The sequence below is a fragment of the Pararge aegeria genome, chromosome 12 (assembly GCF_905163445.1).
Source record: "Pararge aegeria chromosome 12, ilParAegt1.1, whole genome shotgun sequence".
NCBI lineage: Eukaryota > Metazoa > Arthropoda > Insecta > Lepidoptera > Nymphalidae > Pararge > Pararge aegeria.
This window is the reverse complement of record NC_053191.1, coordinates 13,480,999-13,497,597: the sequence shown is the minus strand read 5'-3', so window position 1 is coordinate 13,497,597 and position 16,599 is coordinate 13,480,999. Positions and strand designations below refer to the sequence as shown.

The 16,599-nt window shown below is 33.7% G+C and overlaps 1 protein-coding gene across 1 annotated transcript; it reads left to right on the top strand.

Annotated features, from left to right (window-relative positions):
* Positions 1 to 5,506: 5,506 nt before the first annotated feature.
* LOC120628385 (putative fatty acyl-CoA reductase CG5065) lies at positions 5,507 to 14,157 on the top strand. The gene is made up of 10 exons (XM_039896731.1): positions 5,507 to 5,529; positions 5,855 to 6,131; positions 6,276 to 6,521; positions 6,895 to 7,047; positions 8,355 to 8,454; positions 9,710 to 9,769; positions 10,425 to 10,557; positions 11,582 to 11,689; positions 11,970 to 12,101; positions 13,818 to 14,157. Exons 1-10 carry the CDS (start codon positions 5,507 to 5,509, stop codon positions 14,155 to 14,157), a joined length of 1,572 nt encoding a protein of 523 aa, XP_039752665.1.
* Positions 14,158 to 16,599: the final 2,442 nt, after the last annotated feature.

Genomic DNA, 16,599 nt, shown 5'->3' with positions numbered 1-16,599 from the left:
ACGATTATTTTAACATGTAAGTGATAATGGGGATGAGGTATAAACACCTTACTATAGCTATTATACTGTTCTTTTACAGTCTTAACTTTATTTATTGTTCATTGTTCGTGTTATAAATTAATCAATCAGTCGCCGTAATCAATGTAATGCAAACATAACACAAAACATATCCATTGATTAGTTTCTTACATCGCCCGCTTCCCCCGGAGATGCGGTAAGGCCAGCAGTAAATTACACGCGTAAAAATAATTGCGTAATCAAACGATTTAAGATTTTAACATAGTTATATTTTATTTTCAACGCGCCGATTATCTTGCAACGCTGACACATCGACGAGATGAATGACAGAATGAATAAATAAGCTGTTCATTGTTTACGCTAGAGACGAATAGCCATCAAGTTATGTAATAAGGTAATTTGGCGGCCTCATTGCTACATATAGTTCCTTCATCGTAATAATAAAAAAATAAATGAATAATTAACTAAGCAATAATCCCTCTTATTAATAAACGCGGTGTAAAGTTGGAGAAGATAAGCTGTGTTTGGTAACACTTAACCCGACTGCACCTTACAAACGTTACTAATAAAAGTGCTATTATTATGGGGACTAGGGGGACTAGTGTTCTTAGTGTAATGTTATGTTCCGAAATAAATGTATGGATTGTGGAAAGGGGTTCGAATATTTTGGCTTAGATGCTAAATGGCGTTAATTTGGGGAAAACGGAAACCTCTTTTAGATCCAGTGCACACCCAATCATAGAAATATATCTGCAGTGATTGTAAATTTTTTAGGATTGTGATCGTATCGTGCACATGCGTTCCTAATGTAATAGGTAGTAGGTACATAAGTGGTATTTGTATCAATGCTACCTTTCGAATCCAAGACATCACTCACGACAGTTTATTTCTTATTTTCTCTGGTTTCAATGCAATGCAAATAGCAACATTCGAATTCAGTCCTAGTTATCCATATTTTCTCAGATTAGGGTTGGGCATAGAAATTTTAACCGTTGCCTGTCCTAGGCTTGCTAAAAATGCTCTTTGTATGCCACAGAGCTACCATAGCCTAGCTATTTACATTTAGAATCAAAATTGAACAATTTTCATAAATATACAGCTTTTAAGCGACGCGATCATAGTAAATAGCACCCTCGTTCTAGCTAAAAAAAGCTAATTTTTGCCACACGCCAAACGTTTTCCTGGCTTTACTATTACGTGTGCGTGGAAGTTCACGGGTTAGGGCAGCGGTGTAATGTGGCATTATTTATTAATAACGATGTTCCATTCTTTCTTCTTAATATATGTTTCACCGGCGAGCTCAACGGCTAACACATTGTTTTATAGAATAGCATGGTTAACCTCTATAGCGCAGCGGTATTATGTCGCAAACAAAAGGTTGCAATTGATTCCCGATTGGGTCCCTTGGTTAACCTTTTAAGGATATGGCAGTTTATTAAACCCGGTAATCGGCTTCCACGCGGTATTGTACCGGAGCACCACTACTAAATAGCTTGGTGGCATCGTTTTAACTAGCCACGGCCGAAGCCTTCTATCAGACCAAACGGGAAAAAAGTTTAAATCTATATATTGCCAAATTGGCTGAGAACTCCGCATATTATGTATAGATAAATAAGGCGAGTTTATACAATCTTTATTATATTTTATTTTTGTTTTGTATATATAATATACTTATAATAAATAAATTAAAAAAAAAAAAAAATTGTGGTGTAACCATCTTCAACAGCATTCTTTGAATGGTGCAGTTCTTTATTATATTAAGGAAAATGTTAAAGTAATTATCATGCATTAAAAAAAACTTTCCCTATCGGTGAAATGCGAGTTGGAAAGTCGTATTCCATGATATGAAAATCGGCATTTAGTCGCTCTAAATAATAAAATCCTGTTAATCAGCACTGGTAATAAATTTTTTTTTTTAAAACCGGCAATACAAATTTTGGCTCGACCCTGGGATCAAACACAGGACATCAAGGTCCGTAATTGAACATGCCAACGACTTTTATTTTAGGTTTATCTAAACAATGCTCTCGATTAAAACTTGGAGCATGACGAAGTTTAACCTGTATTATTAAGTTACATTTACAGTGTCATAGATGAAAACGTAGCTGTGTCGAAAAAGGTAAAACTATACACCACATCATGACCCAAATAATTATTAGGTATTTATAAATCATTAGGTTAAATAAACCCTTGCAAACTTACGTATTTAGTAATATATAGCAAGAATATTACGCATGATTCCCACGACCATACGGGATCAAAAAACATATGTATCTGCGGCACGCGTTTGAAAAAATTCAGGTATTGGGAATCACTCATTACCTATTGTGTAATTACCATAGGAATTCTAATAAGATTTCCTTGTTATTAAGATTTCTATCCATGAATCTGCAATTAATCAATGTTAGTTTGTTTAAGAAAGTATGCTTATTTAAATATGTTTTAGAAGAAATTCATTGAATCCTCTGTTTTTTAACTCTACGCATGGGAGTCGGTAAAAACCTCCTTTAAAAACTTACTTAGAAATTATCCTAACTTCTGATTATTTAAAACGGTCCGGAGCGCAATTAAAATATCGTGGTTTTTTATTATGAAGACTTCTGAAGTAATTGCTGTGCCAGATCTCAAAACGCATATTTTAAGAAACTAATAAATTATCCCATATCTATTATCTATCAGTCCAGCGTCTACTTACAACAATTTAGTACGTCACCACTAACCGAAGATTTAGCAATGGTCAACATCTAGGAAACTTGACTCTCTATTCAAAGCTATAAACAGCTCAATGATAAGTCTTGACCATTTAAGGTTTTTAAGAGTTTAACTAGGACCTATAAGGCATTCGATATAATTCGTAGGATTAGAAGTGTGGATTGACGTTAATTATGTCGCAGCTGATACGATCAGGATTACTGACCGTGTGTTTTTAAAGTCTTGCACAGCCGTTACGTGAACACTTGCTACTAGTGAAAGCCGAACGGCGGTCCAAGACGGTAAAGCCAGCAGTGAAAAAACAATGATATAATACAGTTTTTTTAAGTTTTTTTTTTTTTTGCTAAGGCGAACAGTGTTTCCCAATATTAACGGTGAGTTGTGAAAATTGGAATGGTTTACAGTCAATAGTGAAAAGTGTAATTCGATATAATAATAAAGATAAATAATACAATTAAAAATTAATTTGCAATAAATATTCAGACAAAATAATTTAAACATAAATACGTACTGTTTTTTGTACGTTTTTTTTATTTTTCTTTTATTTTACCTTTTAGGCTTTTACTTTGTGGATATATGATAGGACCGATGTGTGTGATTTCTTGTACAGAAAATAACAGATTATTTTATTTATTGTATGTATTATATTGTCTACGTAAAAAGAAAACTTTTTGAACCTGCGTATGCCATGCGAATTATCCGCGTTAGCAATCCTGTGACTTTTCCGATTTAAATCTATTGCCGTTGAGTTTTTTAAATTTAAATTTTATTTGTCTACGTCCTTGATCCTAATAAAAATAAAATGTAATAAATAACCATTTGAAAAGTCTATAATTATTGTGGTCAGATCCAAGATTTCGAGGTAACGTCGGTTTTTAATCGCAGACAAAATAAAGTACTTAAATTCAAAACAAAGGTTAACCAGCAGTCCTTATGTCGCCAGACATTTGCATTTTTTGGGTACCGGTGTTAGTTTTCAAGTTAACAAACATAATGTTGGAATGACGCTAGAAATATAACAAGAATATTTAAATCGCTGAAAGCAGTATTATTTTCATTTTTAACGCACTTGTTTCAGAATTTGAAACCGCATACTTATCAGCCAGTCAGCTACATATTTAAAAAAGAATATTGATTTAAACTATCGATGCAAGTCCAAAGATCCTTCAATACGCAACCATTACTCAGGCTACAGTTTAAATTATGAATAACACGCGATTAAATATGTTCACAAAAATGCAGTGATGCCGTTCAGCGGCATAAGATCTACGATGTATTACAATTGTATGTATCTATTGCATTGGCTGTATACTTAGCAACAACAGTACAGTGCGTGTTGTGTATTTATGTAATTATTGAATGCATTAAGGAATATTAAAATTGCAAACACCCTTTTTATAATACCAGTAACACTGCAAGAATTCTAGCCGCCAATGTATCTAGATAAGTAACTAACGGTGTTTATTTTTGTAAAGTAACTGATGTTACATACACTATAACATCTATAGGCATATTACAAGATATGCTCTCGCAATCGAGGTGTCGTTTTCGAGTATCTAAAAACTTAAGCATCGGAGTAACATGTAAAGTACAGAGTCAGATATCCTAAACATATGGTTGCGACGTGGTTCATGATTTAGAGACTAATTTCCTGAAAACAAACGTACTTCTTATCACAGGTTCATACCTAGTTAGTTTTCAAGAATTTTGATAATCATCAGGTTATTAGATACAAATGGTACAAAATTTTCTGAAAATATGACTAGACTTCTTTTTGTTACGTTGTTTGCATTATTAATGTATTATGTCGTTTGGCGTTAAAACAAACGACGTGTTTCCTTTTTTGGGTTCCCGTATTCACTTCTAGCGGGTTCTTAGATAATATATTTTTAGGCTACTGTGCAGAAGTGCTAAAGTTTTTATTTTGAAAATGACTTGTTTACTTTTACTACCATAGTGTTCGTATGTTGTAATATTTGTAACCAGAAGTGTACTAAGTAGGTATAACAAATATTGTCGATGTAAAAAGAGATCAGTAATTCTTTTAATTTATTTTTAATTATCTTCATAATATTGTTTAAATGATTGTTATGTTTGTTTTTTGTTTTTTTGTGTTTGTCTTATTTTTATTTTATCTTTTTTTAATTAATTTTATTATTTGACTTTGGCTTTTGACCGTTCTACTTAGTAATCAAATTCTGGCCTAGTTCATAAACAAGATAGGTAGGTATACTTCTAAACAAACAATTGCATAACATCTTCATTTCTATTACTCTGAATGCCTACTTTCAAACGAAACTATACTTTTGAGTCAAGGTAAATATTCACAACCGGACATTATGAAATTTCTTTCAATTATGTAACAGTGCCATTATTACCCATATTGTTATGAATTTTACCGGTTCTTAGAGTTCCATAACTCGAAATGAAGAAACGGAGCTTTTATATTTCTTGAATGTCCGCCTGTCCGTTTCTTACTTACAGATTTTTTCTTCAAGTGTACCTACTAAAGGAAAAAACTGAAAACTGCTAAACATTAAGGTTAAAGATAGATTCTAAACTCGATAAAGGAGGTATAGCCTAAATTAAAGACAACAAAATGACATAAATACTTAATCTTAATGATACAATAGAATATAACCTAGTCGTAAAGACACCCTAAGAAACCGACAAGTAATAGACCTTACACCGACATAACAAACATTTTTTATTTGCTACAGGTCCGTAATATTGTGGAAGACGTCTTCTCGCCTTAAGTAGACAAAAAAAAAGAAAAATGTGTGAAAACATAGAAAACTTGTAAGTACGCAAAAAATACTCTCTCAATATATTTACTCAATTTTTTTTAAACCTTCATCCAGGTACGTATGGTAACTTTTTTTTTTCTAGAGACATTTATGTAATATTTTGATTTCATTAAGTTGATTTTTACATTGGCTACTTAATTAAACATTTTAAGTTTACTGATGCTTTCAAATGCGATAGATAAGTAAAAAATAAGTAAGCAAGCAAAATGCATCCGCGATGGCGTGCAGTGTCTTACTTGTCACTGAGGTTGGATAGTCATGCCATGGTGAAGCCACTGCTTTAAGATCAAATTGTTCAAAAACATCTATTATTTCAGAAAAAATATGGAGTGCCTTAACGGCAATGATCTACTATCACCAAATTTCAATGAAATCGGAACTGAGCATTACAATCAAGCATACCCTGAAGAGCGAATAGCCGATTATTTCTATAATTCTGTTATACTCGTGACTGGCGGAACCGGCTTCGTCGGGAAGGCTTTACTGGAGAAGTTGCTGAGGAGCTGTCCCGGGATTGACACCATTTATATCCTCATGCGTCCCAAACGTGGACTGTCTGTGGATCAGAGGTATAAGGAACTGTTGAAGAATCAGGTAGGTTGCATTTTGTATCTCTCGAAAGATTTATAATTTCCGACTGTTATTATAGAGATTTATATACTCGTAAAAACGTAAGATAAACTACATAACAATGATAACTAATCTAAAAAAATGAAGTTTTAAATACTTGTTCCTCAGGTTTTCGATCGCATCCGAGCAAAGTGGCCAGAGCGTTTGAGTAAGTTATACCCCATCACTGGTGACGTCTCCGCCCCTAATCTTGGTGTCAGCCCCGAGCAACAGTTGCTGTTGAAAAAATGCAATACGGTTTTCCATTCGGCCGCTACCGTGAAATTTACAGAACCTCTTCATGCTGCAACTACTTTGAATGTCCAAGGAACTGCAACTCTCTTGAAATTGGCTGGAGATATGCCGTTACTTAGGGTAAGAAAAGATAAAAAATTACAGTTAAAAAAAATTTGAGTGCATCAAGGATTTTCTTCATGTTCTCTGTAAATTTTCTTTACATTCCGACACGCTGATATTTCGAGTTGGTCTTTACTAGATTGGCAATGATTTTTTGGCCATGAGATATTATGACATGTTATGACACTGAAATTAGCTTCTTAGTGTTTTAACTGTACACTGGACTGAGATCGGAAGGGAACGTATGTGTATGTGTAACCAGAATAAAAATCACAAGTTCCCAATAAAAAAAAATTACAAGAATCTGGAAACAAATGGTTTCTGCTGTATTATTAACAAACTAATGCGAATGCTGTTGTGAGCGAAAACTATTAAAAACAATAATTTTCAGGCTCTAGTTCACGTATCAACAGCGTACAGCAATGCTCCAAGAAGTTACATAGAAGAAAAAGTGTATCCACCCCCATACGACCCGGAGAGTATCGTAAAATGTACTAAGATGTTGCCAGCGGAAACTGTGAATATTATTGCTGAAGCCTTACAGGTTTGCTCAAAACGTTCTGACTTTCGTAAAAAAACTTAAAACTTTCGTAAAGAAACTAATAACTTAAAATATCTTTAAAACCTGCCTGACAAAGCGATATATTTTTTACATACAAAATAAATCTCTATACTTATATAGTATTTTGTCAGTCCTTACAGAAGAAAAATAATATGACGGGAAGTCGGAAAACGTAATATTTAACGCGCACAGCGCGCTCCAAATATTACGGTTGAAACCTTGATAAGAAAATACTATTCTAGATTTGGTATTAAGTGTGCAGACACAACAAATATATCTAAACTAAACTAAATTGGCAAATCTTAAAATAGTGTTCTCCTTTTTGTACCTACAGGAAAAATCGTGAGAAGGGCAAAGTAAATTTTATTGATATATAATGTTGGTGTAAAGATTAATTGCCACCAATGTAGAGTGAAAAACTGCTTTCCCGACGTCATTGCGATCGATTGTAGCTATTTGCTGCCCTTTCAATAACTGTAGAAATATTGATTATAGACAAGGGTGTTTTGCCTTTCGTAGTAAAACGAAACAACAAGCATATCGAACCTACCACTTATGATAAATGTTTCAAAAGTGGAAGTGCTAAAATAGCCAGACAAAATGACAGCAGTCTTGAATACAATTTAACATTTTCCCCCTACAATTTCTGGTTAGACGCTTTCGTAGGGTTCCATAAATAAAAATCATATCGTTGCTTTGAATAAGTAATGACATAATTCAAAGTACGTACTTATTTTACCTATATGACCGCTTACAACTTAAACATAATATTTGTTACTTTCTATTAAATAAAGGAAAATGTACAGGACTTAAAATGGTAGGAAATTAATCATAGATATACAAGGTTTTTTTTAATATAGGTGTTGGTGATTCTGATTTTGATTTGTCCTTTATAACTATAACTTATGATAGTATTGTCTAAAAATGCCGTTAAATCAACTAATGGTATATTATATACAGATTTTTAACTCCTTGATAATCTACGAAAGTGCTGGGTTGTGGATCTTGCGTGCGATCTTGGGAAGAGCCAGAAGTATATTAACTCAGGGAACCATTTTCATGTGGTGAGGTCACAGAAATAGTACTTAGATTTACTATATTACCAAGGCCACCGATGCTGACGGTAGCTTGAAGATTGAAGTGGGTGGGAATCCCATATATACCGTTACGTCCCTTAGAAATTTTAATAGAGTGCACGAAATCACTGCTGAAGCTTTGCTGATGTATGGTTACCCCAAATATAAACCAATTACGATATGGATGTGCTAAATGTTGTTTTTGTTCCACAGGGTGATCATCCTAATCCTTATACACTGACGAAATCGCTCGCAGAGTCTATTGTGTACAACCACACAGAACTACCTGTCTGTATTATCAGACCTTCCATAGGTAAGTTTTACACCTGCAACGTTTACACATCTACAAAACATGTAACTAAAGATGCCCTCCCGGTGTGCTTCATTTAAACTTAATAGATGGTATATTTAAAATAAATACATCGTTTTTATCAAAAATCATTAAACATAATATCAAAACGCTTAGTAGCTTTAAAGTGGCTATTCGGAGTACCCAAAAATCAGGAACTCTTATTAAAAAATGACTCCGATTGTCGACATATCCATGTTACTCGTCAAAGCTGATGAAAAAAAAAGAATTGGAAGTCGAAAATCGAATGAATCTCAAACCATGAACGTTTAGTGTTAATTCAAAAGCAATTTTAACCCCTATTTTTTTGGAATAGCTAGTTTATATCAATATGCAAAAAATCACGACTCTCCGATTCTCTATAGCTGAGTGAAAGAAAAGGAACCAAACACTTTCACATTTATAATGAGTGAAATATGATTTTTTTTGGAGTTTAATTTGTACCTAATTAATGTTATTAAACCCACAGCGTCGGAAACTCCAATTTTATATGGCTTCTTTAATAACAGTACAAAATTGTTATCGTGAACGACAAAATTTATAAGCCGAAGTATCTACGTCCGTAACATTATCCTCACTAAAATATTCATATCTATCGATTTTTTCACTTAAAACAGGTGCACTTTCCCGCAGTAGCTAGACAGGTACATAAATTTAGTAGCATGCACGTGATATTTATAACATGTTAGCAAGTTTGACTTAAGATCGCGTCATAGTGGGTTTTCTGTTTTCGGTCAAGAGTTTCTCACACAAAAAGTTGTGTCAAAAGCAGATTGTTTAGCCTGGGTGAATTCATAGAGATCTCTTAGTAAGGTTTCTAGGAGTTAGTTCTAGGTTTTAAGTATAACGTGTAGGGGCGCCCAATACTAAGTCAGCATTACCCATGCTCCGAATACGATGGTCTTTTGTTTTAATTTTTGTGGAGTTTTAAATACCAATAAATACGGTCTTTTGCCGTTTAGGTTCAGCAGTTCCCTCCGACTCTATTGATGTCATCTGTAAATACAAAGAAATTGAATTGAAATGTCTTATTCCGAAGGCTAGTAACTGAACAAAAGCCCACGTTTCAAAAAATGTTCCTGCATCGTTTCTAGTTTAATCTTCGAAATTTTGTATGACATTCTTTATGAAACTTTTCATACAAAATCTAAGTAGGTAGGTGTTACTAAATCTATTCAACTATTTCTTTTAAATAAAAGGTTTTTTATTTTAATTCCAGTAACGGCCGCATTCCAGGAGCCATTTCCCGGTTGGATTGATAACGTTTACGGAGTTACAGGTTAGTTTCTATAAACGCACAACTGCACAATACCTTCTACATACAAGCAAAGTCATTTAGAAGAAAGGCTCCACATGTACAAAGAGTCCCTATTTTTTCACTACAGGCTAACCAAAGGCTAACCTTTGACTGAAATCTCATCTGGTGGTAGATTATGATCCAGTCTAAGATGGTAATGGGCTCACCTGTTTAGGGTATGACAGATATATTATACTCATGCCCCTAGTCAGTTTCTACGCGCCATCGTACCGGCATCGTAAATCGCTTGACGCACGGATATTTTGTGGATAGGGTGGTCACGGCCAAAACCTCCAACCAGACCAGACCAGACCAGAGAAAATTCAGCAATTATAAATTCCCTAAGTTTCCCCAGCCGGTGATCGCACCTGACCCCTCCCACTTATTGCAACGGAATTTTTTATTAAATTTTAATGTTTTTATTTTATGTCAAACTAGATGTTGCCTCCCCGTCGTCCGTGTTTTTCACGATTTTCTTAGAGATAAAAAGTAGCCCATGTTACGCCCCGTCCTGTCAAACAACTCTATGCTGAAATCAAGTTAAATGGTTCCTTAGAGCGTGAAGGAAGGAAAAACCAATAAACACACCGTCGCATTTATAAAATTAGTAAGGATTTTTTATTGATTTGATTGTCAGGTATAATAATGGAGATATCGCGTGGTACCTATCGTTCGGGGTACTGTAGAGAGCGTTACGTTGTGGACCTCGTACCAGTCGACATGGTGGTCAACAGCTGCATCTTAGCCGCCTGGAGACAAGGGTCGAAAAAGTAAGTAGGCCTATTCACTACGAAAACTACCTAATTTAATTTACGTTTCTGCGTTACCGTTTCTTTCAATAGCTTTTAAGTATTTTTACCACTACAAGACAGACCTTTACGGCTGACAAGATACAGGTAAATAATAACTTGTTGTGGCACGTTTTGCCATGCCTACCATACCTGGTACACCAGGTAATCTTCTCTCACAGCTTTATCAACTCTCAGAGCTCTGGCTCACAAGTGGAAATAATATCCAAATAATATATTATGTGTATTAAAAAACGGGGGAAAACTTCTCCTATTTCATGTTCCAGTGATTTAGCAGGTGGGCAAGTTAGTTATATCCTTTGTCAGGGGATATAATCAGGAGATATACCTATTATTATCTCCCGCCTGTGCTTGCCCTGCTGGATACAAAAATTATATCCCCCGATTTAATCCCATGACGGGGGTATAATTAACGTGGTCCATCTGCTAAAGCATGGGAACATGTAATTGGAAGTTTACACCCGTTTATTACTACACATAATTTATGTGTATTAATAAATGGTGGTAAACTTCTCCGGGGATATAATTTGGAGATTAGAGGACAGATGTATGGCAGTGATATTAAACCCGGCATAACCCTAATCGGTTTTAACGCTACATCGTACCAGAACGCGTAATCGTTTAGCGGCATGTCTTTGTCGGTAGGGTGATATCTAGCCACTGCCGAAGCCTCACGGCCAGACATAAATACCTGAGGCATAAAACATCATCTGCCGTGTAATCACACCGGCAATCACGCCCCTCGAGCCTCACAGCAAAATTGTTTAACGGCAAAAATAAGTGGGGCGCAATCCGCCGGAAAAGTACTAAATAGCTTCATTTCTGCTTAAACCTACTTTGCTTATGCATTTTAGAAATAAAAACGCGTGCGCTGGACACAATTATTGAAGACTTTGTCAAACTTTTTATCCAGCATAAAACAGACTACAAAAGCTCCCACAAAGGTCCCACGACACCTCAATTTTTTCTTATGTTCTATTTTCAGACCAGGCCGTTGTCCAGTCTACAATGTCACATCGGGATCAATTAATCCACTACAATGGGGACATTTCACAAAACTCTGCGTCAAATGGGCAAGAGAGAACCCTACAAAGTATTTAATTTTCTTTTATAGTTTTACTACGGATTTTAATCTAAACATTTCAATTTTAAATATTTAAAATAGCGCGCGCTTTTTATGAAAAGCGCGCGCTATTTATTAACATGACATAACATTTTTTTTAAAGACAGTCCATTTTTTGATTAAAGTACCACTTCACATAGATATCACACTATTACCATGCTTAGCAGCGAGTTTTTTTTTTAATTATTAATAAAATAAAATTATAAATATTTTTACACATCAAAATATAATTAGTTTTTTTTCTTTACAGATATGTTATGTGGTACCCAAACTTTGCTTTTACGGAGTCTCGGTTTATAAATACATTTTGGGAAATATCTTGCCACTTTTTACCAGCTTTCCTATATGATTTACTACTCCGGGCACAAGGAAGAAAAGCAATGTAAGTTTTTGAAAGGTAGAATATAAAAGATTGCCCATGTTGGTTATTTACCAGTTGCACTTATGCTTATATTTTAACAAAGCAAAAGGCATGAAAAATGTAAATAACTCCTAGCAATCTTTTTACTTTCATTAATTTAGCCAATTAAAAAAAATCAAGGTGCAACGGCAAATGCAAATAAATAGTGCTCAGACAGCTTATAAACAAGTATTATTCTCAATGTAAAAATAATTTAAACAATATAGGTATTAACTACTCCTATTTCATGTTACCATATATACCATATCTGAAATAAATTTTACTAAAAACGTGTGTGTACTTATGTACACGCGTTAGAAGTTATACTTCTTTGGCGTAACAAGACAAAAATCTTTTCAAAAATTTTATCTTACTCATTATTCTATGTTTGTAGAGAAAACAATTAAATCACCGGAATAAGCCCACAGACTTTAATAATTAAAAGTGTATACTGTCAAACCTTTTTTTGAAAAACTAAAATGTTGACTATAGCTAACTTCAGGGCGTCGGTTTTTATGACGGTGTGCGCGCGCATCATAAAAAGTAAGTTGGCGGACCATGTTTTCCCCTATCACTCGGTTTCGCGACGGTACCTGACTTAATCCTGTTAAAATCATGTAATCACTACCATGATTTTTTCCTAACTAAAGAACATTTATATTTGATTGCATTCATGCGTAAATAAAGACACAGAAACAATTTGATTACAACATTCTGATCAAATATATAGAACACATAAAATTTATGATAATATAAAATTGACTATTTTTTTCTTTTAAGTGAAACATTTCTAGACGCAGAGCCTCAAAAGAAAATTGTTTTTATCTGATAGGATTGTTTGTTACTAACATACTACAATAAATGCATTAGGTCAGTCGTAAAGTGGCATTCAACTACTGAGAACGCCTCATGTATGGAGGGTAGAGGTAAGGAGAGTCATCTGTGTATATGAAAAAGTGTCGTCAAAATGTATTAAATTAGGATGGCGCCACATTTGCATCAGGGTAACTCTTAAAAGAAGCGCCAAATATAAATATTGTTAGAGTAGGCTTGAAAAATAAACAAGGAAGTATGGAGATACAAGGAAGTAAGGTTATATTTACCACAATATTTTGTACAACGTAAGTTGTTGAAATTCTCAATAATTAACTACTTTAGTCGATAATGACATTAAATTTTTTAACTCGGCATACTTCAATTCATCTACGATTGCTACATTCATACCATACCCTGTGCATCCACCAGCGCCATTGTGGAGGATTTTTGAACTGTTATTTAGCGCATACACTGGACACTTTTTCAACTTTTCTCCCATATAACATCTTATATGGACTCTCCTTACCTCTACCCTCCATAGCCTCATGGCTTATGGACCCGAGTGATTTTAAATAATCCTGATCTTTAACGACCACGCCTTGATCGGTTCAAACTAAGTTGTTTGACTTCATTGGTTTATGCGACAAAAACAACTACCTATATTACTCGTATTTGTATAAAGTACTGTTCGTTTGCTTGGAAAAGCCAATAAAAATATTTACCCTACTAAAAGCAAAACAGATTAAAAATTTCACTTAAAAGCTTGTAAAAAAAAACATAGTTTTTTAAAGCATATTTTAGGTTGCATTTGTATAATTAATTATTTATAAATAACTTTATATTATAATAAATATCAATGTATGTTTTTTTACTTTTTTACAGAATGATGAAACTTGCACGACGATTTAAAATGGCTGCGGCGACCGGTGAATATTTTGCCAATCATGAGTGGGAATTTGGCGTCTCGGAATTAACAGCTTTACACAATGAAGCAAGTTCTGCTAGTGATTCAGGTGCCTTTGCGCACTGGCCTGGGCAGTTCAATTGGGATTCATATATCGGTTCATATATGCTTGGAATAAGACGGTTCATTTTAAAAGATACCACAGAATCACTCCCTCAAGCCCGAAATAAATTGAAAAGGTTATACTGGGTTCATAGATTGTTTCAAGTGGCAACAGGGTACTACGTTTTTAAATTTCTAGCAGGCCGTGTGCGGTAGATTAAATAAATAACATCACCTCAAAATTAACAAAAGCTAAAGAAAAATTGATAGAAAGCATACCTTTTTTTTTTGTAAATAACATGTTTTGCAATCAATTTCTCATAGTTTATCTATTGCTATGTAATAATAATACAACACTATGTGTTTTATGCATAGTTAGGATATTATGTTTAACTACTGGACTACGCTACATAAATGTGCAATATATGCTGAATTCAAAAAATATTATAAACTATATTTATGGTTTAAGATACAAAGACTGCTTTGGTTATAGTTTATATTTTGGCTCGCCACTTTGTATACTTTACTCCTTTCTACATTCCTATCCTCATACGAAATATAATATTGATGCTGGAGATAACAAAACATACGAAATGATAATTGTAATTCCTCTGTCTTATATGTGGATTTTAAATGTTTTGTATGTAGTCCATGTTCTGTAAGGTAGGGATATGGATATTATGCAACTACAGATCACCTAATGGCACAAAATAAAAATAAATTATAATTATAATAATATTATGGCAACACAATAATAAGAAGGTAATTAAAGAGTTTATAATTGATATATATTGATTCTCAATATAAGTTTTTACACATTATTAACATTGTATAGGGATTTTATTATAACGGGACTCTACAAAAAATAAAATAATTTTTGAATTTTGTATAATAATATCTTTAATAATGTACGCCTATAATCACAATCAATCTTACTGTTATATTGACATGGACTTATGTTCCGGGGTAAAAATACAATTTGAAACATAAATTCAAAGATATTGGGATTTTTTGATAAAGAAAAAATATTGTTTTATACCTACCATTCATGTATTCATCATTAGTACCTATAATTATTATGTAAAAAAATACTATAATATAAACCAAAATTGAATAACCAAGATATTAGCAAGATTTCTTCAATACCGATTTTGAAATCTAGAATATAGTCTACACCAACGAAGCTAATTTTTGTTTTATTATGTAATCCCTTATGCAGTGTCCCATATATCTTTAGCCAAATAAGTAAGTATCAATCAATATTTTATTATTATTTGTACAACCAAACTGTATGAATAGCCTGTGCCTGTGATAGCCTAGTAGATAATCGTTATAATAATAATAATAATAATCTTTATTTCGGACATTTGTCCATAACGTGTTAGTAAAACAATAAAGTTAAACCTATGTTATAGTCGGAAAAATATAATAGGCCCGTTTTGACATTTGTGAAAGACCATAGAATGTAACTTGGAACGAAACTGAAAGAAACAAAAAAATAAAAATCAATTACATACAGTGTTTTAAAAAATACGTAAATTTTTTTGGGACGTTAAATAATATGAAAGAATATATCGCGAGTATTCTTTTTGCGCTTACTTCATAGTAGCATGCAATTTATAATTGTTGCGAAACGTTCCGAAAACAGTTACGTTCTCAGTCTTTTTTTTTTTTATACTAGAGCTGTAACCATTTTTTTACTGAATATCGAAATTAAATATTGTGTAGTTATCTTTACTGCAAAGAATGTGCTTGGTTCTTAAAATGGGTTCTAAATAATGAGTCTGAGATGATGTATCTGACCAAGCGGCACATGACTGAAGCGTCCCCGCGCGCACTGCGCAGTTTTTCGTTCCTCATCTTGTAAAGTTGACTGTGCGCTCGTTTAAGTTTGATATATATTGTTTACTATTACGTTAACTATGGCTCTTCTATTTTGGACATTAATTTAAACATAGTGATTTGACTCGAGTTTTGTGTTTGTTGTTATATAGTACTAACTCTGTTTCAACATGTTGAAAAGTGGACGTATAATCAACAGCCAGTCACGCGTATTGGTTGTGAAGTTAAAGGAATACTTTGAACGAACGAACACTTTACAATACATAATAATATCAATCGAGTACTGATACAAACTTGAATTGATTTATCGTGAGTATCGAGTACAGAGTCTCATGGTTACATAACTAGTTACGTCGCGATGACAAATGTCAAAACGGGCCTATTACATTTTTACGACTATAGTACTTAACAACTAAAAAACCACCTTATTCTATACACAAAATTCCTTATAGTGTAACTTATAACAGCATCCCTATAGTTATGCCTCGCTCTCATCTCCCGCAAGATAGCAAAATGATTGTAAATGTTGATGTTGGAAAAGAGCAACTACTGAGTTTCTTGCCGGCTCTTCTCGGTAGAATCTGCTTTCCGAACCGGTGGTAGAGTCACACAAACATGCATACTTGACGTTTCAAAAGTGCTTATAAAGTAGGCCTACTTGAAATAAATGAATTTGAATTTGAATTTGAATTTGAATAAAATATAATTTGGTTCAAAGGTGTAGGAAAACATCGCCAGGAAAATTATATACCTAGATTTTTTTATAAAGGGCGTATGGTGTTTACCAATCCGCATTCACCCATCGAGTTGTATTAC